Genomic DNA, 27,213 nt, shown 5'->3' on the forward strand with positions numbered 1-27,213 from the left:
AAAAAAGAAAAACTCGGATGAGAAAACACGGAGTATAACAGATACAGATGCAAGGAGATGAATAGGAGCTGATGATGTGAAATTGTCCTGCAATTTACTAGAAGGCAGCTCAGACGTCGGCTTTATTACACTATATAAGGGAGAAGTATTTATACAGTACATGCACACTCAGCCAGACCCCTCCCCAACAGAGGGACTTACAGCAGATTATGTGCAATTTCAATATTCTAACAGGAAAGAGGATTTTTTTAATCATTTTTATTTAGGCAGCTCCTCGATGATGATTCGTGACACTGAGTTCCATCCTGTTGAGGCGTCTCCTTTGGGGTACTCCGAACAGGTGCCCACCCAAACGGCCACATCCACCAGTCCTGAGCTGATCCCTTCACACAGTCCTTCCACTGCAAAGGAGGTAAAATACAAAAAAAATTCACACGTCTGATTGAGATTTTACTCTAGCTCTCCAGAATACCTACATACATATATTTAACTGGGGTCCCTAACCCTTATGTCTGAGGGTATGCTGCCAAAATTCCAGGGGGTAAACATTGAAGCTAAACCCCAGCTACATGAAGGGGTTACCAGAGCTCCTCCGTGCTGTAGCTTCACAGCCTGTTACACGGTCTACTCCTTGCTCACTTCCCCCTCCCTTTGCCTGCTGTAATCCCACACAGTAAGACGGTAAAGTGCCTCTCCACTTTCTTGATATGTAAAGTGCAGCCTCCTGATGTTACCTCATCGGACAGAGATTACTGTCCATAAACTGTCCGCAGATGGAGGGTCATGTGATCTTTAATGGTCCATGAACCATCCATGAATATGCATGAATATAAGATCAAGGTCCTGGCAGGGTGATTGCTCATGGACAGTTAGCGATCACATGACCCTCCATCTGCGGCCATTTTATGGTCAGGAATGTCTGGCTGATGAGGTAAAAGACAGGAGGCTTCACTTTACATATCAGGAAACAGGTGCAGAACTATTACTAGATGTATATTGGTAAATTACCTCATATCCTGCCCCCCACACTTACACACAAAACACATGAGGTAAAGTGGCCAACCCCTTTAAGGTCCTTGTGCACCAAAAAGTGTCAGTAATAAATTCTCAAATATTAATCAGTGACTGAATCCAGAAATATCCACTCCCTTTAACTCTCTAGCTCGGCGGCTCTGTGTAAAATAGACCTCATTTGTTTTCCTCCCAGAGAAATACTGTAATATTTTACACGTCATTATACCTGTGGAGGTGCGGTGGATATTTATTGTAGAGTTGAACTCAGCGCTGCCTTGATCCAGATAGATGATGGCCTCGATGGGCAGGGGACCGGCACACTCAGCTCCATTAAAGGTGAAGTACCAGCGCTGACAGCAGGCGGTCTTACACTTCAGACGTAAAGATCCGCTGAACACGACCCTCAAAGCGCTGTAAGAGCGCATCTTAGTGAACGTACATTCCTAGGAGACAAGGCACAGAATATAGAAAAATTCCTTTAGTTTGGCATCTTACAGTCCAAAAGTTCTGATGGTGGAATTGAGGGAGCAGCAGGTTGATCATGCATCTGAGGGTGATGGGACACGTGGCGTTTTGAACGCATTTTTGGCCCATTTTTAAGCAGTCCGTCAAAAACGCATCCGTTTTTGACCCATTTTAATTAAGATAATTGGTCAAACCTGTCAAAAACGGATGTGTTTTTTGACGGACTGCTTAAAAACGGGCCAAAAACGCCTTCAAAACGCCACGTGACATCACCCTGATACAGAAATTGTTGTGAATAGAGGATAACAATCAAATTTGGTACAACCCTTAAAATACTCCCTTTTTATTGATTTTATAACTGAAATAAATTACATACAAAAACGTAGCATTGTAGTCGGTCATATGTACAATATAAGGAGACATGTACAAAATCAGCCAGGCATAGTCTGCAGTATCCCCCAATCTTGAAGTCTCATCCAAATCATGGATCATTAAGGAAAACCAAATACAGTAACATAGACAAAACAAAAAGAATACCCCCCCCCCAGAGTATAACATTATTTTTACATAAGATGAGTCAAGTTTAGTGGTCGCGGGGCTAGTGTCAGTTGAGAAGCGTCTATCTTTGGTTCTATAGCACCTCAAAACAGGATTTGTGTGTCATATTAAAGATAAGAATCTTCTGTGAGCTACAGAACTGGACATAAGAGAGTTAAAAAATAGGCAGGTACTGAACCTCGGCTCAAAACGTTATCTGCAACTTGCATTTCCAACTATGTTTTAGCTGACTGCGCAACTTGTTCTGTAGCTCACAAAGCCGTAGGCCTGATGGGATCTGAAAGATGAGATGCTTATCTTTAATATGACCCCAGCAGTATGTTTCGAGGTTCAATAGGACAGAAGATAGGGGCTTCAAAAGTGAAACTACCCCGGCAATCACTAAACTTGACTTATCTTGGGAAAATGGCGTGAGAAGAGTCATATTTGCCTGACGTTGGGGGATATTTTTTTAATAGGTAAATGGTTGAGGTTTCACATAAAAGAGGCAATTCTACAAAAGGACATGTAATACTCTACCGAAAGGGGCTGCTAGTAATGGGGTAAAAACTGGGGACAGGTTCTCTTTAAGTTTATTGTTATCCTCCTCAACACTTGTTGACCTTACCAGTAGGGGGCAGCATAATGTCCTCTATAAGACTCTCAACACTAAGGCCTCTTGCACACTAGCGTTGCGTTTCACGTGCGGGTGCAATGCGTGAAAAACTGACGTTTTTGCTGCGTTTTTGTTTCATTTTTGTTCGCGTTTTTTTGCGTTTTCGTTGCGTTTTTCACGCGCGTTTTTTTAAGTCAATGGGACTTTTTCAAAGGGACCAAGGTTCGGGAATAAAATGTTTTATTTAATTGAAAAATAATGTCTTCTGATAAGTTGCAAACATCTGCGATCTATTCTTCACTGTTCCGCGCGTATATTATCTCCCGACAAGTTAGCAGATGTGAAGAACAGTGAAGAATAGAATAAAAACAGTGAACACAGTGAACACAGGATCATTTAAGATAAAAACACAGTGCAGAACACAGTGCAGAATAGATTACAGATGTTCGGCACATCTGCTTACTTGTCGGGAGATACGCGCGGAGCGGTGCGAACAAAATAGCATGTGAAGAACAATATATATGTGTGTAAAGAACACATTGCAGATGTTTCCATACATCTGCAATGTCTTCTTCACACATATATATTGTTCTTCACATGCTATTTTGTTCGCACCGCTCCGCGCGTATCTCCCGACAAGTAAGCAGATGTGCCGAACATCTGTAATCTATTCTGCACTGTGTTCTGCACTGTGTTTTTATCTTAAATGATCCTGTGTTCACTGTGTTCACTGTTTTTATTCTATTCTTCACTGTTCTTCATTGTGTTTTTTTAATTAAATGATCGTTCGCGAGCAGGGGAAATACTGTTATACTGGTCACCTAGCAACCCTTACGTTTAAAACGCATTGCACTCGCATTGCACTTGCAATGTTTGCGAGTGCAATGCGTTTTTGATACGTCCCCATAGACTTGAATGGGGCGTGAAAAATGCGCGTGAATCGCAAAAATAGAGCATGCTGCGATTTTGACGCGCGTGCAAACGAACGCAAGCACGCGCGTTGAAAACCACGCAAATGGAGAAAGACCCATTGAATACAATGGGACAGAGTGCAATGCGAGTTCTGAGCGTCAAATGCACGCGCAGAACTCGCGCGTGAAAAACGCCAGTGGAGAAGGGGCCTAACTGTAGTAATTATGGTGCGTGTTAGGAACACATCTCAGGTTCTCTTGTAAAATTCTAGGAATTAGGCCCCTTCTACACTAGCGAGTGTGATGCGATGAACTCGCATCACACTCGCAACGCAAGCTGCCGGGAACGCACGGCCCGAACGCTGCACCGCGGGAGTGAACTCAGCATGTCAGTTCACTCCCGCGGTGCAGCGTTCGGGCCGTGCGTTCCCGGCAGCTTGCGTTGCGAGTGTGATGCGAGTTCATCGCATCACACTCGCTAGTGTAGAAGGGGCCTAAGGATGTAAAACATTGTTCCCAGATCCGTTTATAGTACCTCCCAGCTAAACTATGTGATTTATAAGCAAACATAACTTTTACAGTTTTTAGGACAATACTATGATGCAGGTTGGGGACCACAAGTCTGTCTAGGACTGGGACCTAGAATATACAATTTCAACCCTAGCTGGCGGCCATATGACGGGTGATCAATTATGTGACACTGGTGTAACATGATATTAAAGCCGATGTCTTAGCCTGTGGCAGCAAGAGATCCGCAATTATGAGTCACGGACAGTAATTACTACGTAGAGGATCCACAGGGCCAGAAAGGAGATTTTACATCTAAAATATTTTATATATGTATTACTGGAGTTACCAACTCAAATTGCGTAAACTAAAAATAAATACCAGAACCAGCAGCTACCTCCACCTAATACATTACTCCACCAGAACTATCCATCACAATTCATGGCTCCAAACTCTCCTCAGTCCCTAAAGTTCGCTGCCTTGGAGTCGTCTTTGACTCGCCTTATACTTTAAGCCTCACATCTGGGCCCTTACTACAACCTGCCGCCTCCATCTCAAGAACATCTCTCGCTTCCCACCCTTCCTCAATCCAGAGTCTACAAAATTACTAGTTCCTGCCCTCATCATCTCCCACTTGGACTACTGCAACATTCTTCTCTATGGTCTCTCAACTAACTCTCTGACACCCTCTCCACTGGTTTCCCATTACACACCGAATTCAATTTAACATACCGTATATACTCAAGTATAAGCCGACCTGAATATAAGCCGAGGCCCCTAATTTTACCACCAAAGACTGGGAAAACCTATTGACTCAAGTTTAAGTTGAAGGTGGGAAAATCATTGGTCACAGTCCCCCGGTATATAACTAGCCAGCTCCCAGTAGTATATAGACAGCCCCCTGTAGTATATAGCCAGCCCCTGTAGTAGCCAGCCTGCCAGCCCCCTGTAGTGTATAGCCAGCCCCCTGTAGTATATAGCCTACCGGCCCCTGTAGTATATAGCCTGCCAGCTCCCAGTAGTATATACCCTGCTAGCTTCCTGTAATATATAGCAAACCCCCTTTAGTACATAGCCAGTCCAGTGTAGTATATAGCCAGCCCTCTGTAGTATATAGCCAGCCCCCTTTAGTACATAGCCAGCCCAGTGTAGTATACAGCCAGCCTCTTTAGTAGCATCGGGGACAGGAGCATCGTGGAGCCACGCTGAGCATCAGGGACTGCCAGAAGGTGAGTATGTAAGTTTTTTTTTTATTGACTCGTGTGTAAACCGCTGTGGGGTTTTTCAGCACTTATTTTGTGCCGAAAAAACTGGTCTTATACGCAGGTATATACAGTACTAACCATGACTTACAAAGTCATTCACACTCTGTCCCCTCCATAATCTCCACTCCCTACACGACCTCCAGCTTCACTCTATTACCATCCTCCCTTATCACACCCACATCCAGCACTTCTCCTGTGCATCTCCCATACTCTGGAACTCTCTACCAAAATGTGTCACACTGTCCCCCACCTTCCAAACCTCCAAATGTAAACTGAAAACCCTCCTGTGTAGGATCACCTACAATACACAATAACTGCACTGCTCTGCTCCCGCACCTCGTGTCTCCGTCTTCCATCCCATAGAGATTGTGAGCCCTCAAGGGCGGGGTCCTCCTTCCACTTGTCTCCTGATGAGTTTTGTATTTGTTCTTGTCTTGATATAAAGTATGTGAACCCCTTACTGATTGTACAGAACCATGGAAGTAATAGTGCTCTATACATAAATACTAATAATAAAGCGTATAGAGGCGCCATGGTTTTGGCACTTCCATAGACATGTCATACTCTCCATACTATCTGTCATAGCCCCATTGTGGATATGTCATAAATACACAAAATAAGAAAATCCCTTTAATTACACAGGTCCTGGGTGTACTCATCAGTCCCGCTCCTGCTCGGGCAGTGATGTTACCTACAGTTGTAGTACTTGTCATCACCAGTCCTAGTATCCAATGACCAGTCATTACTAGAGAATGCGATACACCTGTGTTTCTATGATCTGTTGCTTCCTCATTATCTTTTGTCTCTATATTAGACTCTTTGTTACCCAAAATCTAAATTTGTTTTATATGTTTGTTGTCGATACTGAGTCACTTGTGATTGGGCAGAACTAGTTTGTATCAATCAGCTCATTGGCAAAAACAGAAAATGATTCAGAATGTTCTTTACGCAATTTCTAACACTATATTACTGACAATGTCACACAAATATTTAGTGACCTTAAAAGAAACCTTCACCATGTAACTGCAGTGTAATGTTATAGAGCAGGAGTTGAGATGAGCAGACTGTACATGTTGTTCTCTATATGTGGGCAGCATGCTATAGAGCAGGAGGATCTTAGCAGATTGTACATAGTGTCATGTGTGCAGGTAGCATGTTATAGAGCAGGAGGAGTAGATGAAGTGACTATAGATAGTGTCCCATCTGAAGGCGGCATGTTATACAACAGGATTATCTGAGTATTTTGTACAAAGTGTCCTATCTGCAGGCATCATGTTATAGAGCAGAAGGAGCTGAGCAGATTGTACATAGTGTCATGTGTGCAGGCAGCATGTTATAGAGCATGAGGAGCTGAGATGATTATACACAGTATCCTATCAGCAGGTAGTTTGCTAAAGACCAGGAGGATCTGAGCAGATTGTACATTGTGTCCTAATTGCAGGTAGTATGTTATAGAGCAGTAGGATTTGAGCAGATTGTACATAGTGTCCTATTTGCAGGCAGCATGTTATAGAGCAGGAGGAGCTGAGATGATTATACACAGTGTCCTATAAGTAGCTAGTTTGTTAAAGACCAGGAGGAGCTGAGCAGATTGTACATAGTGTCCGAATTGCATGTAGTGTGTTATAGAGCAGGAGGAGCTGAGCAGATTGTACATAGTGGGTCAGATTTACTTACCCGGTCCATTCGCAATCCAGCGGTGCGTTCTCTGCGGTGGATTCGGGTCTACCGGCGATTCACTAAGGCAGTTCCTCCGACGTCCACCAGGTGTCGTTGCTGCGCTGAAGTCCGCCGAGGCCCGCCTGAGTTCACGTTCCTATACTTGGTGAAGGTAAGAGTGTGTTTTTTTTTTTTTAAATGCGGCGGTTTTTCCGAATCCATCGGGTTTTCGTTCGGCCACGCCCCCCGATTTCCGTCGTGTGCATGCCAGCGCCGATGCACCACAATCCGATCGCTTGCGCCAAAATCCCGGGGCAATACAGGGAAAATCGCCGCAAAATGGAAAAATTTGCGTAACCTGCCGGTAAAACACGATTCGGGCCCTTAGTAAATGACCCCCAGTGTTCTAATTGCATGTAGGATGTTATAGAGCAGGAGGAGTTGAACATATTGTACATAGTGTCATGTGTGCAGGCAGCATGTTATATATATATTGGTTTGGCATGTTATAGAGCAGAAAGAGCTTAGAACTTTTGGAGACTTTTTCTGGCGTTTGTTTTAAAAAAACTGACTAATTCACTAAAGCCACAAACGCCTCATGTAACAATAAGTAAATACCGCTAAGATATATCTGACCAGCAGAAAAGCCAAGAAAAGTCCCAAAAAAACCAGATGGACAAAGCTGGACTTATGATACATGTGTCCTATCAGAAAGCAGGATGTTATAGAGCAGGGGGAGCTCTGCAGATCAAACAAGGGGTCTTATACTGTGCACAATGGAGGGCATGAAAACTTCTGAGCTTTCTGATAAAGAAGATCTTGGTTGAGTGAATTTTCATACTATGGGGAATATGGATACATATTACATTCTTCCCTAGAAGAAATACATAATAGCGTAGCAATGTAGTCCGAAGGAAAATGGCACAATTTTTTTAATCCGCTGGAATCCTGTGAGCCTGACCTTTATGCAAGTGGGAGCTGATGTGTAAGCCTCCAGTGCTGTCCATTGTAGTGTACATTATTATACAATGTGCTTTATAGACCTGGAACATAATAGTAACCAGTCGTGTTACATTGTTACTTATCACATACTGCAATTTTGCCCAGATCGATGCCATAGTTGAGCGCACTCCAGGCGCACTGCTTGAAGTTTGGCGTCCAGGCCTCTTCTACACTCTCTCTCATACATTCTCCCTTTTCTCCTTTGGCTCCATCACGTCCTGGAATTCCTGGTGTTCCTGGGATGCCATTCACTCCTGGAGTTCCGTCTCGGCCCGGAGGACCCATGCTGCCCTGCATACATAACCCATTGTACTGCAAGAGAAGGAGAAGATCAGACAGACAAAATAAGAATAATACTGTTCAGGAAGCAACAAGATGACTGTAGGAGTATGGTCCTTACATCTGGGCAAGCGAAGGATCAAACGCTAGAGATTACGCTGCATTGCTGACTATGTATATTATATCTCATAGACACTGACTGAAGCCATTGAATGTCTTATGTGTATAATTTACTACAGGTTTTTAAACCAGTGGTTGAATGCACCCAGGTCATGCCCTTAATCACTTCCATCCTCTTCCATTTTGGACCAAGACAGAGGTTAGTGGTCCAGGCAGGAACAGCAGTCCTCCGGGTGCTGAGGACACACCTGGGTACACCAACTGCCTAATTAGCATAGGGATTAAAATATGTTTAGTGTTTTTGTGTTTTTGGGTTTAGTGTACTTTTCTACAACATGCTGCCAATAGATTATAAATGCATTTATTCTGAGCTGAAATTTTTTTCTTAAAGAGAAACTGTCTTCAGGAAGATCATTTTTACATGACGGGTTCCAATGGCCGCTGCCATGTTGATCTCAAAAATGCCTTTGTTGTGCATCTGAATAATTTGATGCTTTATGGTGAGTCCCAGGGGGTGGGGGGTGGTTTGTATGTTTCATCTTTGCCTCAATTTTTTTCCTCCCTCTTTTTCCTCAGCCTCTCCCCTGCTCCCTCCCCATCTTCACTGCCACATGCGATTCTCATTTGAACTGCCCCTCCCCCATGACTCACCATGATACTACATGCTAATTAACCCCATTGATTGGGAATAATCTATGTATTAGTCCATAGCATATTACACTGCAAACCATCAGCTTTACATTTCTGCCACATATTCCACATCTTATCTTTACACAACCACACACAAAAAACTCCCCCTATGACTGAGCAGGTTTTGTTCGTAGTCTGTTACTATGGAAATACATAGACCTCTGCCTGGGAGCTGCATACACAACAATGTACAAGGTTTTTAATCTTTCTAGCTGCATTGGAGAATGAAATATTATTACAAATGTAACTTAGTACAGGCAGTCCCCGGATTACGTACATGATAGGGTCCATAGGTTTGTTCTTAAGTTGAATTTGTATGTAAGTCGAAACTGTATATTTTATAATTGTAGTTCTAGACAATTTTTTTTTTTGCCACTTTTTTGCCAATTTGAGTTTCAAATTTTTTTGCTGTAATGGGACCAAGGATTATCAATAAATCTTCATTACAGACACCTTACAGCTGATCATTGCAGCCTGGGACTATAGTAACATCCAGAGAGCTTCACCAGAGGTCACAGGGGTCTGTCTGTAACTAGGGGTTGTCTGTAAGTCGAGTGTCCTTAAGTAGGGGACCGCCTGTATTTATGTTTTGTCCATAGCTAATGTTGATATGACTTGATGTGAAGCTTTTAAAAGCTGAAATCTTATCCCCAATTCATAGATTCGCCTACAGGACGCTTTGGTCTCTTTAGATGGATTTCCAACATAAACTTAAGCCCTGAACAGTGGAATCCTTATGGCCGTCTCACCCCGGCAGAAGGAAATACCACGGGTTGTGGATTTTCAGTCCCCGAGCTGAAAAATGTGAGTCAATTAAATGAGAAATAATGAAGAACACAGTAAATCTGCCAGAAGACAGAACGAGAAGTGAAGACTCTCTCTGGCCAAAAATCACTTCTGATGCAGCGAGCCAAGATATGTGAGCACTTGTAAAGAGTCCCAGGTGGCAGACGTCTCATTGACTGTGAGCATTGTGTAGTCCTACAAGTATGTCTACCCCCAGCGCCTGCAGACGTCCTGCGCTGCCAAAACCTCGCTCTGCCGACAATCAATTAAGAAATTTGAGGTAATCTGAGGTGAAACTATACAGAAGTATAAAGTATTAAATGTGTAGGTGTTCCTTCTAGCATCGTAACTGTATCTTATTGCTTGCCCCATTCACACTGGCAGGGCCGGCGCTATGGGTAGGCAAAGGGGGCAAATTCCCAGGGCCCCCTGAAAGGAGGGGAATCTCTTCTTTCAAATGAATCTTGAATTTTGTTTCTAGGTGCTATGGATCCAGAGATATTCAGGTTTAAAGTGAGAATATCAGGTGCCATTTTATATATAAAAATCACTCCCGACGGCAGTTTAACAGTTAATATCTGCGTTTTTCTAACGCTTAGAAACACAGAATTCTTAGCCATCAGGCTGCGGGAGCATTTGCTGCACACAGGAGCTGCTGCACCTCACAGATAATGGAAATATTCACTTTATATGTTACTACATTCTGATAAGGAATAATATCAACTAATATTCATGTTTTTAACCCTTCTCTATGCAGAACTATCTAAGAACACACTTTCTCTCTTATTGCCTTTTAGTTTGTGATTAGTTTTTTTTTGTTGGGAAAATTGACTGATACGATGAACATTCGATCCTCTACGCCTAATGTCGCTATTATATATGAACATCGCAACCCAGAACATGTCCATAAAGTTAAATGTAACACCAAAAACACACAGATGTCCTGGAATAAAGTTTTTATTTCACACCATCCTCCATTATTTACACCTATGTTATGCCGTTCTCACTCTCATTCTTATGAAGCGCGGAGGGTTCTGTTATTGTGCGGATAATACAATGGCGACATCTAACAGTGACTTTTACTATCTCATTAGAGAGGTTTATGGATATAGTTATTCATTTGGGTTACCATTGTCTAAGCGAACAATGATACATCTGTGTGACGCTCAGTGCAATTTTCTGCAGCTCCCTTGGCTGCATATTTTGGTGAATATACACATGTGGGGTCTGTATGATCTCCTCACATCTTACTGTTTTAGGAAAGTAGATTTTCTTTATATAAGTATCTGGATTTGTACATATTTTAGAGGAAATTTTAAAGGAAATTTTGAATGTTAATTGCCAAATGCATCGCCTGGTTGTCTGCTTTCAAAATTATAAAGGTTTTATGGCGCCTTTACTGTTTTATTGCTATATTTTGCAGGTTGTGACTGTCTTAAATTTTGTAGCTGAAAAGCAGATATCTAGTTATTACAGTGTTAGTGATATTATGTGGATTTATTTATGTGAACATATCAATATGGGACATTTGTGAACTCTACACATGTCCATCTATTACATTTAGGAGATGTGAAGGTAAACATTTTCTGTTTGGAACAAATTTTTTGCCATCAAAGTCAAATTTTAAGTATGTTTAATAAAATGTTTCAGTTTGAAGGAAAAATTGCATGAATGCTCCAATGTCTTTAAACTCTTTAATGCAATTTTGAAAATGGGGCAAGTGTCTGCTTTCAGAAAATATCGGTCCCTGTCCCCAATGGGCCTCACAGTCTAATCAACCTACCAGTATTTTTTTGGAGTGTGGGAGGAAACCGGAGGACCCAGGGGAAACCCACGCAGACACAGAGAACATACAAACTCTTTGCAGATGTTGACCAGTGCTGCAAGGCTGTAGTACTAACAACTGAGCCACCATGCTGCCCATAAATCTCCCTATGATCTATCTCCTATAAAATTCTCCAAAATTTGTTTGTTTTACTATACTAAAGGGAGCCTCTTCCTTACTGTGCTCATAAAATAGTTTTATTTTGGGGCCCCACTTTTAGTTTTGCCCAGGGCCCCACTTTGTCTAGAACCGGCCCTGCACACTGGCGCAATTGTGGCCATGACCTGGCCGGACAAATTGGGTCCAGGTCATGGCCAAGGTTATGACGCCCAGTGTGATGAACACCCACTGTCTCACTGCACCAGACGGCCAAGTCCAAGCCCCTCATGTTTCTGGCGGTTGACTACGTTGGCCTCCTTCCTTCTGAAAATCAACTTTTAAAATCATGCTAATAAATCCAAAGGGCTCCTGCGGGCGTTTCCAGGGCCCCTATGTGCTTTAGCTTCACAGGCTGTTACACTGTCTCACCCTCGCCTCTGCTCCATCAACACTTCTTCCTCCCTCGGCCTGCTATAATCTCACACAGTGGGAGAGGGGAAGTGTTTCCATACAGACCCCTTGACGAAGGCAGCGTGCCGAAAAGCGCGTTGGGGTGTCAGTCCTCTGGGAGGACGTGGGAAACTCTGACTCTGAATAAGAAACATTGCTGAGCTTTATAATAATTTAACAATGGTGTAAATCTCCTCATAGACTGTAAGCTCTTGTGTCACACCTCATCCTCATAGACTGTAAGCTCTTGTTTCACCCCTCATCCTCATAGACTGTAAGCTCTTGTGTCACACCTCATCCTCATAGACTGTAAGCTCTTGTTTCACCCCTCATCCTCATAGACTGTAAGCTCTTGTGTCACCCCCTCATCCTCATAGACTGTATGCTCTTGTGTCACCCCCTCATCCTCATAGACTGTAAGCTCTTGTGTCACCCCCTCATCCTCATAGACTGTAAGCTCTTGTGTCACCCCCTCATCCTCATAGACTGTAAGCTCTTGTGTCACCCCTCATCCTCATAGACTGTAAGCTCTTATGTCACTCCCTCATCCTCATAAACTGTAAGCTCTTGTGTCACCCCCTCATCCTCATAGACTGTAAGCTCTTGTGTCACCCCTCATCCTCATAGACTGTAAGCTCTTGTGTCACCCCCTCATCCTCATAGACTGTAAGCTCTTGTGTCACCCCCTCATCCTCATAGACTGTAAGCTCTTGTGTCACCCCCTCATCCTCATAGACTGTAAGCTCTTGTGTCACCCCCTCATCCTCATAGACTGTAAGCTCTTGTGTCACCCCTCATCCTCATAGACTGTAAGCTCTTGTGTCACCCCCTCATCCTCATAGACTGTAAGCTCTTGTGTCACCCCCTCATCCTCATAGACTGTAAGCTCTTGTGTCACCCCCTCATCCTCATAGACTGTAAGCTCTTGTGTCACCCCCTCATCCTCATAGACTGTAAGCTCTTGTGTCACCCCCTCATCCTCATAGACTGTAAGCTCTTGTGTCATCTCCTCATCCTCATAGACTCTAAGCTCTTGTGTCACCCCCTCATCCTCATAGACTGTAAGCTCTTGTGTCACCCCCTCATCCTCATAGACTGTAAGCTCTTGTGTCATCTCCTCATCCTCATAGACTGTAAGCTCTTGTGTCACCCCCTCATCCTCATAGACTGTAAGCTCTTGTGTCACCCCCTCATCCTCATAGACTGTAAGCTCTTGTGTCACCCCCTCATCCTCATAGACTGTAAGCTCTTGTGTCACCCCCTCATCCTCATAGACTGTAAGCTCTTGTGTCATCTCCTCATCCTCATAGACTGTAAGCTCTTGTGTCACCCCCTCATCCTCATAGACTGTAAGCTCTTGTGTCACCCCTTATCCCCATAGACTGTAAGCTCTTGTGTCACCCCCTCATTCTCATAGACTGTAAGCTCTTGTGTCACCCCCTCATCCTCATAGACTGTAAGCTCTTGTGTCACCCCCTCATCCTCATAGACTGTAAGCTCTTGTGTCACCCCCTCATCCTCATAGACTGTAAGCTCTTGTGCACCCCCTCATCCTCATAGACTCTAAGCTCTTGTGTCACCCCCTCTTCCTCATAGACTGTAAGCTCTTGTGTCACCCCCTCATCCTCATAGACTGTAAGCTCTTGTGTCATCTCCTCATCCTCATAGACTCTAAGCTCTTGTGTCACCCCCTCATCCTCATAGACTGTAAGCTCTTGTGTCACCCCCTCATCCTCATAGACTGTAAGCTCTTGTGTCATCTCCTCATCCTCATAGACTGTAAGCTCTTGTGTCACCCCCTCATCCTCATAGACTGTAAGCTCTTGTGTCACCCCCTCATCCTCATAGACTGTAAGCTCTTGTGTCACCCCCTCATCCTCATAGACTGTAAGCTCTTGTGTCACCCCCTCATCCTCATAGACTGTAAGCTCTTGTGTCATCTCCTCATCCTCATAGACTGTAAGCTCTTGTGTCACCCCCTCATCCTCATAGACTGTAAGCTCTTGTGTCACCCCTTATCCCCATAGACTGTAAGCTCTTGTGTCACCCCCTCATTCTCATAGACTGTAAGCTCTTGTGTCACCCCCTCATCCTCATAGACTGTAAGCTCTTGTGTCACCCCCTCATCCTCATAGACTGTAAGCTCTTGTGTCACCCCCTCATCCTCATAGACTGTAAGCTCTTGTGCACCCCCTCATCCTCATAGACTCTAAGCTCTTGTGTCACCCCCTCTTCCTCATAGACTGTAAGCTCTTGTGTCACCCCCTCTTCCTCATAGACTGTAAGCTCTTGTGTCATCTCCTCATCCTCATAGACTGTACGCTCTTGTGTCACCCCCTCATTCTCATAGACTGTAAGCTCTTGTGTCACCCCCTCATAGACTGTAAGCTCTTGTATCACCCCCTCATCCACATAGACTGTAAGCTCTTGTGTCACCCCTCATCCTCATAGACTGTAAGCTCTTGTGTCACCCCTCATCCTCATAGACTGTAAGCTCTTGTGTCACCCCTCATCCTCATAGACTGTAAGCTCCTGTGTCACCCCTCATCCTCATAGACTGTAAGCTCTTGTGTCAACCCTCATCCTCATAAGCTGTAAGCTCTTGTGTCACCCCCTCATCCTCATAGACTGTAAGCTCTTGTGTCACCCCTCATCCTCATAGACTGTATGCTCTTGTGTCATCTCCTCATCCTCATAGACTGTAGGCTCTTGTGTCACCCCTTATCCCCATAGACTGTAAGCTCTTGTGTCACCCCCTCATTCTCATAGACTGTAAGCTCTTGTGTCACCCCCTCATCCTCATAGACTGTAAGCTCTTGTGTCACCCCCTCATCCTCATAGACTGTAAGCTCTTGTGTCACCCCCTCATCCTCATAGACTGTAAGCTCTTGTGTCACCCCTTATCCCCATAGACTGTAAGCTCTTGTGTCACCCCCTCATTCTCATAGACTGTAAGCTCTTGTGTCACCCCCTCATCCTCATAGACTGTAAGCTCTTGTGTCACCCCCTCATCCTCATAGACTGTAAGCTCTTGTGTCACCCCCTCATCCTCATAGACTGTAAGCTCTTGTGTCACCCCCTCATTCTCATAGACTGTAAGCTCTTGTGTCACCCCCTCATCCTCATAGACTGTAAGCTCTTGTGTCACCCCCTCATCCTCATAGACTGTAAGCTCTTGTGTCACCCCCTCATCCTCATAGACTGTAAGCTCTTGTGTCACCCCTCATCCTCATAGACTGTAAGCTCTTGTGTCATCTCCTCATCCTCATAGACTGTAAGCTCTTGTGTCACCCCCTCATCCTCATAGACTGTAAGCTCTTGTGTCACCCCTTATCCCCATAGACTGTAAGCTCTTGTGTCACCCCCTCATTCTCATAGACTGTAAGCTCTTGTGTCACCCCCTCATCCTCATAGACTGTAAGCTCTTGTGCACCCCCTCATCCTCATAGACTCTAAGCTCTTGTGTCACCCCCTCTTCCTCATAGACTGTAAGCTCTTGTGTCACCCCCTCATCCTCATAGACTGTAAGCTCTTGTGTCATCTCCTCATCCTCATAGACTGTACGCTCTTGTGTCACCCCCTCATCCTCATAGTCTGTAAGCTCTTGTGTCACCCCCTCATAGACTGTAAGCTCTTGTATCACCCCCTCATCCTCATAGACTGTAAGCTCTTGTGTCACCCCGCATCCTCATAGACTGTAAGCTCTTGTGTCACCCCTCATCCTCATAGACTGTAAGCTCCTGTGTCACCCCTCATCCTCATAGACTGTAAGCTTTTGTGTCACCCCTCATCCTCATAGACTGTAAGCTCTTGTGTCACTCCCTCATCCTCATAGACTGTAAGCTCTTGTGTCAACCCTCATCCTCATAAGCTGTAAGCTCTTGTGTCACCCCCTCATCCTCATAGACTGTAAGCTCTTGTGTCACCCCTCATCCTCATAGACTGTAAGCTCTTGTGTCATCTCCTCATCCTCATAGTCTGTAAGCTCTTGTGATCAGGGCCCTCACTCCTATTGTTCCATATGACTGTTTGCTCTTTGTAATGCAATATTATATGTGTATTTGTCCCCTATGATGTGTAAAGCGCTACAGAATATGAAGGCGATATATAACTAAAGATTATTATTATTATAACAGTTGAGCTGAGTGGCCCCGTGTCTTCTCCCAACCTATGGATGTAACATGTCCCCTGGTCTCAGGTCTGTGCAATGTACCATGGAGTGAGAGGTAAGTTATATGTACATTATGGGGCAGATTTACTTACCCTGTCCATTCATGATCCAGCAGCGCGTTCTCTGAGGTGGATTCGGGTCTTCCGGCGATTCACTAAGGCATTTCCTCCGCCGTCCACCAGATGTCGCTGCTGCGCTGAAGTCAGCCGAGGCCCTCTGGAATGCCCTGAAATTCACCGGCCTATACCTGGTGAAGGTAAGTGCAAGTTTCGCAACACATTTTTTTTTTTAAATGCGGCAGTTTTTCCGAATCCGTCGGGTTTTCGTTCGTCCACGCCCCCCGATTTCCGTCGCGTGCATGCCAGCGCCGATGCGCCAAAATCCGATCGCATGCCCCAAAATCCCGGGGCAATACACGGAAAATCGGCGCAAATCAGAAATATTCGGGTATTGTGACGGGAAAACGCAAATCGGGCCCTTAGTAAATGACCCCCTATGTGTATATGTCAGAATAGCTTTGGTTTAAGGATTAGTCTCAGCACCACAAGTTACAGTGAGTGACAGCGGCACATAATACATAGAGAGACATTATGTGGTGTCATTTAATTAAAGGAATTATCTGGCATGTCATCACTGGCTGAATCACTGGAATGTGCGGAGGGGGGAGGACGAGGAACAGGCACTCCAAATGTGTTTTCCCAACTAAGAAGGCGAATATTTGGTGCTGAGTGAGACCCTCACATTGTACTTATGGAGCCACTTCACATTCCTTTAATGCAGACACAGACAAGTGGCTCCCGTTACTTTTTCTGCTGACCATAGATGTAAAATCCTGATGTCTGGAAGGTGTTATCAGATTTTGGATATGGGCCCCTTGGATTTCTCTTTGTTTATAGGAAATCTCCAATGAAAACCCATCATGACAAACCAGGGACTTACTCATACATTCAGACATGCGGTACGTTTTGCAAAACGCAGACATTTGGCTGGTTATAATCCGTTTTTCTTCATTTGTGCAAGTGTAAGCAGCTGTGATAACATTTTCCCAGCTGCTTACACTCCAGAAATGAAGAAAATCAGATTCAAACCAGCCAAACGCATGGTGACATGCAAAAAACTTTTTTTTTAAACATTGGGGCACATTTACTTACCCGGTCCTGACGCGATCCCCGATCCGGACTGTCCGATGAGGATGAAGTCCGGCACGATTCACCAAGATCGTGCGCCCGATATCCTGCATGTGTCTCTTCCCCGCTCAGTTCCCCGGAGTTCACCTTCTTCTTCCTGGTGCATGTAAGTGCATGTCTTGCAACACAATTTAAATTTTAAATCCCGCGCTCAGTCGGGTTGTCGCATGAAAGTCGCCGCGATTGCGCCAAAATCCGATCGCGTGCACCAAAAACCCCAGTTAAATGCGGCGCATACCAGAAATGCGGTCCGCGGACCCTTAGTAAATGTGCCCCATAGATTTTAATGACATATTTATTTTGTGTGGGTTAATTTGCATGGTAGGTTCTCTTTATGGGTTTACAACATTGATGGGATATCCTTAGGTTGGAGGAATCCCAATTCTTGGCATATCCACAGATCATCTGTGTTCTAAGCTTTTGATAATATTCATACAGCTCTTTACAACTGTAATAGCACAAAGCTACAATACCAGGCACAGACAATTTTATTTAGATTTATTAAAGCTGCAAAGCCCTTTAAAGAGGTGATTTCTTTAGAAAAGTCTTTGGACCACAACCTATTATATAAAGCTATTCAGTGTTCGCCATAATGGAGAGCATTATATAGTGCAACTTTGGCTCTGGAGGACTCTAAGGTGTAATGCTGTATTTCACCAGTGGAGGTGCTGTAGAAAAATGTATACGATTGCTAACGAGATGTCCCACAGATTATAGCTGATCAGTGGGATCATGGACTATTATAAGCTTTCTTTTGGGAAATACAGAAGTCATTTTTTTCTTAAAAACACAGATATTTACTTTGAAGTGAAGATGTTACCAGATTTTACCTCATTAAACTACTAGTACCATCAGGTAGGGGGTAGAGATTTTGTTGGGTCCAGGGTTCAGATGTGTTCCGTGCGGGCTGGAAATAATGTCGCATTAGAGACCAGAAAGCCAATCGGGCAAATTGACTCCTCTACCTAATAGCCATGGCTGTAAATGACCAGGCTACACACAGGGGACACACACACGGACCTAAAGTTTTGGGTCCACTCATCTCTAGTAGGGATGATGGTCACTTTAGACTCTCCTTCTATAACACCTAGAAACATGGTGTCATATTAAAGATGAGAATCCCATCTTTTAGATTGCATATGGATTGTGGTTCTGTGATCTACAGAAACAGACAAAGGCAGTGAAAGACTGGTGTCAGAGAAAAATCCTATTCTCACCCTTTTTGACTGTATTTGGGTGCTTATCTTTAAGATGACATCAAAAGCATTTTTATAGGTGCTACATGACTGAAGATAGCCTCTAAACTTGACTCATCTCAGGGCAAATATGATGCATCTCTGCTCATTTTCATATGACTTTGGAGAGCACTTTTTTTTGTAGGTAAAGGGGTGAGATTTCACATAAAAGAGAGAATTCTAGAAAGAGGATTTTATTCGCTACCTGAGGGGATTCTAGTTTAATCTGGCGGTTCCCTTTAAGGATCTTAGTACTCATTATAGTACAACTATAATTTACTTTGCCCTCTTGTAACAAAGAGGACTGGTTATAGACACCACCGCTGCAGCTTTCTATGTTTTCCCTGTAAAAGATTCCAGCAAAGATATAATTTAAGGATATTATTCTCTAGCATGGTGCCAGAAGTTAGTAAAAATAGGATCGGACGCTGCAGGATGTTGCCTTGGCATCTCCTTCACATCCCTGAGCCAAAATCTTATTACTTCCACACAAAGAAAATAAAAAATATTTTAAAGAAATTGAATGATATTGTTACACTACTGACCGCGGCATCTTAGGGGTTGAGAGTTGAGGTAAGGACACTGCATGTGCCATGTTTAGATGAGGAGATGCCCATCACGGTGCAAGTCGTTACAATCATCCATCTTCTTCATTGCTTGTCTTCTTCACACATGACTGCACTGCACCTCCTCTCCGCCTCTACTAAGGTCATAGAAGCCTTCAGGTAATAGGTGAGACCCCACTTGGTCACACTGTGAGATCACAAGCTACTACTTGACCACCACTGCTCTTAAAGGAAAACTCCAGTCACAGCCGATTCAGTGAATTGTACCTTGTGCAGGGCCCGGAGCGAGGAGCAGGACTCCAGGTTCTAGGAATACAATGAAAATGAGTCCTGCTCCTCCCTCCAGGCCCCTGCACCATGGATTATTCAATGAATTAGCTTTGACTAGAGTATTCCTTTAAAGGAAATCTTCCACCAGGATGAAGAATTGTAAACCAAGCACACTGACCTACTGGTGTGTGCCCCCTCTGGCAGAAGCTGCTCTTCTTGTAGCTTCGTATACCTATGTTTTTAAGAAAAAGAGGTTTTAAAAATCATGCAGATGAGCCTTCGGGGCTCCAAGCTCCATTGACATCTATAGGGTCTGGAGCCCCTGAGGTTTATTTGCATAATTTGTGAAACCATTTTATTGTAAAAACAAGGTCCTAAGAAGCTAAAAGAAAAGCAGAACCTGCCAGAGGGGGCACACACCAGTATGTCAGTGTGCTTGGTTTACAATTCTTCATCCTGGTGGTAGATTTCCTTTAATGAAAGGGAATCATCCTGACCAGTCTAACATCTGGGGTTTGTATGTTCTTACTCTGTTTGTTCAGATTTTCTGTGGCCGTTCCGCTATCCTCCTACTATGCAAAAACATACAGATCGGTTAAAGGGAGTCTGTCAGCAGTTTTGGCCATGCAGAAGTGCTGACAGTGCTAGGCTGGAACCATAGGAAGTGGTTGAAACATTCTTTTGTATATGTAGTTACTTGTAGCAGGACTGTAAAAACTAAATTATATTCCAGAATTGTAGCTTTGCCAATTGCACTGGGGTTATATCTTCACACATCTGTGTTCTTAGCCCTCAGTGTTGAGTTGTCACATCTTCCTCCTCTATATAGATAACACACCACTAACCCATCATTACATCACTGCTGACAATAGATGATGTCACAGCTTATCTCCTCCCCCTCCCTGTACAATGTCCTCTATATAGATAACACTGACCCATCATTACATCACTACTGACAATAGATGATGTCACAGCTTATCTCCTCCCCTCCCTGTACAATGATCTCTATATAGATAACATTGACCCATCATTACATCACTACTGACAATAGATGATGTCACAGCTTATCTCCTCCCCCTCCCTATACAATGACCTCTATATAGATAACACTGACCCATCATTACATCACTACTGACAATAGATGATGTCACAGCTTATCTCCTCCCCCTCCCTGTACAATGTCCTCTATAAAGATAGCACTGACCCATCATTACATCACTACTGACAATAGATGATGTCACAGCTTATCTCCTCCTCCTCCCGGTACAATGACCTCTATATAGATAACACTGACCCATCATTACATCACTACTGACAATAGATGATGTCACAGCTTATCTCCTCCCCCTCCCTGTACAATGTCCTCTACATAGATAACACTGACCCATCATTACATAACTACTGACAATAGATGATGTCACAGATTATCTCCTCCTCATCCCTGTACAATGTCCTCTACATAGATAACACTGACCCATTACTGCATCACTACTGACAATAGATGATGTCACAGCTTATCCCCCCCCCCTCTCCTGTACAATGACCTCTATATAGATAACACTGACCCATCATTACATCACTACTGACAATAGATGATGTCACAGCTTATCTCCTCCCCCTCCCTGTACAATGACCTCTATATAGATAACACTGACACATCATTACCTCACTACTGACAATAGATGATGTCACAGCTTATCTCCTCCCCCTCCCTGTACAATGACCTCTATATATATAACACTGACCCATCATTACATCACTACTGACAATAGATGATGTCACAGCTTATCTCCTCCCCCTCCCTGTACAATGTCCTCTACATAGATAACACTGACCCATCATTACATAACTACTGACAATAGATGATGTCACAGCTTATCTCCTCCCCCTCCTGTACAATTACCTCTATATATATAACACTGACCCATCATTACATCACTACTGACAATAGATGATGTCACAGCTTATCTCCTTCTCCTCCCTGTACAATGTCCTCTACATAGATAACACTGACCCATTACTACATCACTACTGACAATAGATGATGTCACAGCTTATCCCCTCCCCCTCCTGTACAATTACCTCTATATAGATAACACTGACCCATCATTACATCACTACTGACAATAGATGATGTCACAGCTTATCTCCTCCCCCGTCTGTACAATGACCTCTATATAGATAACACTGACCCATCATTACATCACTACTGACAATAGATGATGTCACAGCTTATCCCCTCCCCCTCCTGTACAATGACCTCTATATAGATAACACTGACCCATCATTACATCACTACTGACAATAGATGATGTCACAGCTTATCTCCTCCCCCTCCCTGTACAATGACCTCTATATAGATAACACTGACCCATCATTACATCACTACTGCCAATAGATGATATCACAGCTTATCTCCTCCCCCTCCCTGTACAATGACCTCTAAATAGGTAACACTGACCCATCATTACATCACTACTGACAATAGATGATGTCACAGCTTATCTCCTCCTCCTCCTGTAGAGTGACCTCTATATAGATAACACTGACCCATCATTACATCACTACTAACAATAGATGATGTCACAGCTTATCTCCTCCCCCTCCCTGTACAATGACCACTATATAGATAACACTGACCCATCATTACATCACTACTGACAATAGATGATGTCACAGCTTATCTCCTCCCCCTCCCTGTACAATGACCTCTATATAGATAACACTGACCCATCATTACATCACTACTGACAATAGATGATGTCACAGCTTATCTCCTCCCCCTCCCTATACAATGACCTCTATATAGATAACACTGACCCATCATTACATCACTACTGACAATAGATGATGTCACAGCTTATCTCCTCCTCCCTGTACAATGGCCTCTATATAGATAACACTGATCCATCATTACATCACTACTGACAATAGATGATGTCACTGCATATCTCCTCCCCCTCCCTGTACAATGACCACTATATAGATAACACTGACCCATCATTACATCACTACTGCCAATAGATGATATCACAGCTTATCTCCTCCCCCTCCTGTACAATGACCTCTATATAGATAACACTGACCCATCAATACATCACTCCTGACAATAAATGATGTCACAGCTTATCCCCTCCCCCACCCTGTACAATGACTTCTATATAGATAACACTGACCCATCATTACATCACTACTGACAATAGATGATGTCACAGCTTATCTCCTCCCCCCTCCCTGTACAATGACCTCTATATAGATAACACTGACCCATCATTACATCACTACTGACAATAGATGATGTCACAGCTTATCTCCTCCCCCTCCCTGTACAATGACCTCTATATAGATAACACTGACCCATCATTACATCACTACAGACAATAGATGATGCCACAGCTTATCTCCTCCTCCCTGTACAATGACCTCTATATAGATAACACTGACCCATCATTACATCACTACTGACAATAGATGATGTCACAGCTTATCTCCTCCCCCTCCCTGTACAATGACCTCTATATAGATAACACTGACCCATCATTACATCACTACTGACAATAGATGATGTCACAGCTTATCTCTTCCCCCACCCTGTACAATGACTTCTATATAGATAACACTGACCCATCATTACATCACTACTGACAATAGATGATGTCACAGCTTATCTCCTCCCCCCTCCCTGTACAATGACCTCTATATAGATAACACTGACCCATCATTACATCACTACTGACAATAGATGATGTCACAGCTTATCTCCTCCCCCTCCCTGTACAATGACCTCTACATAGATAACACTAACCCATCATTACATCACTACAGACAATAGATGATGCCACAGCTTATCTCCTCCTCCCTGTACAATGACCTCTATATAGATAACACTGACCCATCATTACATCACTACTGACAATAGATGATGTCACAGCTTATCTCCTCCCCCTCCCTGTACAATGTCCTCTATATAGATAACACTGACCCATCATTACATCACTACTGACAATAGATGATGTCACAGCTTATCTCCTCCTCCCTGTACAATGGCCTCTATATAGATAACACTGATCCATCATTACATCACTACTGACAATAGATGATGTCACAGCTTATCTCCTCCCCCTCCCTGTACAATGACCTCTTTATAGATAACACTGACCCATCATACAATCACTACTGACAATAGATGATGTCACAGCTTATCTCCTCCCCCTCCCTGTACAATGACCTCTATATAGATAACACTGACCCATCATACAATCACTACTGACAATAGATGATGTCACAGCTTATCTCCTCTCCCTCCCTGTACAATGACCTCTATATAGATAACACTGACCCATCATTACATCACTACTGACAATAGATGATGTCACAGCTTATCTCCTCCCCCTCCCTGTACAATGACCTCTATATAGATAACACTGGCCCATCATTACATCACTACTGACAATAGATGATGTCACAGCTTATCTCCTCCCCCTCCTGTACAATGACCTCTATATAGATAACACTGACCCATCATTACATCACTACTGCCAATAGATGATATCACAGCTTATCTCCTCCCCCTCCTGTACAATGACCTCTATATAGATAACTGACCCATCATTACATCACTCCTGCCAATAGATGATGTCACAGCTTATCTCCTCCCCCTCCTGTACAATGACCTCTATATAGATAACACTGACCCATCATTACATCACTACTGACAGTAGATGATGTCACAGCTTATCTCCTCCCCCTCCCTATACAATGACCTCTATATAGATAACACTGACCCATCATTACATCACTTTTGACAATAGATGATGTCACAGCTTATCTCCTCCCCCTCCCTGTACAATGACCTCTATATAGATAACACTGACCCATCATTACATCACTACTGACAATAGATGATGTCACAGCTTATCTCCTCCCCCTCCCTGTACAATGACCTCTACATAGATAACACTGACCCATCATTACATCACTACTGACAATAGATGATATCACAGCTTATCTCCCCCCCCCCCTCCCTGTACAATGACCTCTACATAGATAACACTGACCTATCATTACATCACTACTGACAATAGATGATGTCACAGCTTATCTCCTCCCCCTCCCTATACAATGACCTCTATATAGATAACACTGACCCATCATTACATCACTACTGACAATAGATGATGTCACAGCTTATCTCCTCCCCCTCCCTATACAATGACCTCTATATAGATAACACTGACCTATCATTACATCACTACTGAAAAAGGGTCTGAGAGCAAAACTGTTCTAGTTGCCCATAGCAACCAATCAGAGCTCAGCTTTTATTTTCCCACAGCTGTTTATAAAATGAAAGCTGAGCTCTGATTGGTTTCCATGGGCAACTAGAACAGTTTTACCTCAGAAACTTCTTATAAATCTCCCCCAGTGATTTTTTAGCCACAGTAATTTTGTATGACTTTTATTAGTATGTGACAAAGTAAAAGAAAACTAGTATAAGTTGTAGATATGTATGAGATAAAAGATATATACAGGCAGTCCCCTACTTAAGGATACCCAACTTACAGACAACCGCTAGTTACAGACGAACCCCTCTGCCCCCTGTGACCTCTGGGGAAGCTCTCTGGATGTTACTTTAGTCCCCGACCGCAATGATCAGCTGTAAGGTGTCTGTAATGAAGCTTTATTGATAATCCTTGGTCCCATGACAGCAAAAAATGTTGAAACTCAAAAGAATATGTAAAAAAAAATGTTGTCTTGAACTACAATTATAAATATACAGTTTTAAGTTACATACAAATTCAACTTAAGAATAAAAACCTATGGATCCTATCTTGCATGTAACCCGGTGACTGCCTGTATACAATCCCTATACATTCAGTATATAGTGCTGCCTAAATAATAACTCTATACAGAATGCAACTATAAATACCATATTTCAGGGTTAGCACTGTCATAGATTTTCCATGCAAAATTGGTCTACAAAGCTTAAATTGTACAGAAGTAAATGACACAAGATCTGGTGGTCCCGGGCTGAGGGGAAACTTAAAACTTCTTTGGCAGCAATACAAAATCTAAGAGTCCTGGCCAATCAGGTGGCATTAACATATGCTTAACCTCTTCATCTACTTGGTCTAAGGCGGTCGTTCCAGAAGGTCCAGTCCTCGGACCTTGAACTTCGGTCCCTAAAAAATGATCCAGTCTATGAATTACAAAAACTGTCTGAATCTTGTACTCACTGGGGCACATTTACTAAGGGCGCATTTTCGCCGGGTTTCGTGATTTTTTTCCGTTTTGCCCTGAAATGCCCCGGGTTTTTGGCGTACACGATTGGATTGTGACGCATCGGTGCCGGCTTGCATGCGACACAAATCAGGGGGCGTGGACGTCGGACAACCCGATGGATTCAGACAAACTGGGGAATTTAAAAAGCAAATTGTGTCGCAAGATCAGCACTCACATGCATCGGGAAGAAGAAGGTGAACTCCGGCGGACCTCAGCGGGTGAAGCGACACATGCAGGAAATTGGACGCACGATCTTAGTGAATCGCGGCAGACCTGAATCCTCGTCGGACAACGCACGGCAGGGATCACGACGGGACGGGTAAGTAAATGTGCCCCACTATGTCAGTTCCTGTCCTCAAACAGTATTGCACTCTCCATCTCAAATACAGAAGGGTCAGAATTACAGGAAACCCCTGAAAACTCTTTGAGATGTCCACCAAAAGTTGTATAATCTGACCTTTGGTGGAATAGTCTTCTCAAAACACATGTCCAGTGTGGCATGATCAATGGAGGAACTGAAAATCTATCGCAGGAAACCTGACCTGGATAAGAAGGTGGTCTCCACAAAGAGGTGATCTCTTGGAGAGGTTTTTGTAGATGTACTACGGCTACTTTGCATCCATAAATATATAAAATTAGATATTTTAGACTAAGTATGCATCATCCCAGTTGTAGACCCAATCCAAGATGAGGTGGTCAATGAAGGAGATGAAGCAATGAGTAGAATCTTACTAAGCAGGCTCAAACATGTGATAGAAAACATCTGCATCTAGTTAAGACACATCCTCCATCCACGTATCACACACCATACATATACAATGTGTCTCCACCATGCAAGGACACAATTATACTGGAGTTTTTACAATGAAGATGCAATATATTATCTACCTGGTGTTTGGTCAGCAAAGTCCATCAAAAAGTAAGCTTCTCTATGGAACTGACCCAACAAGTAAAAGCCTGTAATATATTCTGAGGATATGGAAAAGTGAACTCACTCTGTCAATGATGTCCAGGTCCTTCTGTCGCAATGCTCTCTGCTTGACCTTTTGGTTGTCAGGCTCCGATTGAGTAGATAGAAGGAGACTTGATGTGATCAGGAGAAGAGCAACCCAAAGTGATAGCATCTTAGAAGGAGTTGGAGAGAAGTAGAACTTGTGTGCTGCAGTGGATGGAGGTAGCGAGGTCTGGAGCTGAATCAGACTGTGTCTGTTTCTACTGAAGGACTGTGTTATTACATCTATGACTGGCCAACCCCAGGGGGATAGAGGAATTCTCAACTC

General features: G+C 43.5%; 1 protein-coding gene across 1 annotated transcript; it reads right to left on the reverse strand.

Moving 5' to 3' along the window:
* On the reverse strand, positions 1-27,163 carry CTHRC1 (collagen triple helix repeat containing 1). The gene is made up of 4 exons (XM_072154629.1): positions 26,929-27,163; positions 8,067-8,288; positions 1,241-1,457; positions 1-401 (listed from the first exon to the last, which is right to left on the reverse strand). The coding sequence occupies exons 1-4, from the start codon at positions 27,055-27,057 to the stop codon at positions 259-261; spliced, it is 711 nt and encodes a 236-aa protein (XP_072010730.1). The 5' UTR covers positions 27,058-27,163; the 3' UTR covers positions 1-258.
* Between the last annotated feature and the right edge of the window lie 50 nt (positions 27,164-27,213).

This window comes from Engystomops pustulosus, chromosome 5 (assembly GCF_040894005.1).
Source record: "Engystomops pustulosus chromosome 5, aEngPut4.maternal, whole genome shotgun sequence".
Taxonomy (NCBI): domain Eukaryota; kingdom Metazoa; phylum Chordata; class Amphibia; order Anura; family Leptodactylidae; genus Engystomops; species Engystomops pustulosus.

Excerpts from the sequence above, each read along its gene's own strand:
- CTHRC1 (XM_072154629.1), bottom strand. The coding sequence starts at position 27,057 with ATGCTATCACTTTGGGTTGCTCTTCTCCTGATCACATCAAGTCTCCTT. Across the intron at positions 8,289-26,928 it reads ACCTGGACATCATTGACAGA|TACAATGGGTTATGTATGCA; the intron begins GTGAGTTCACTT and ends CTTCTCTTGCAG. Across the intron at positions 1,458-8,066 it reads TCGATCTGGGCAAAATTGCA|GAATGTACGTTCACTAAGAT; the intron begins GTATGTGATAAG and ends CTTGTCTCCTAG.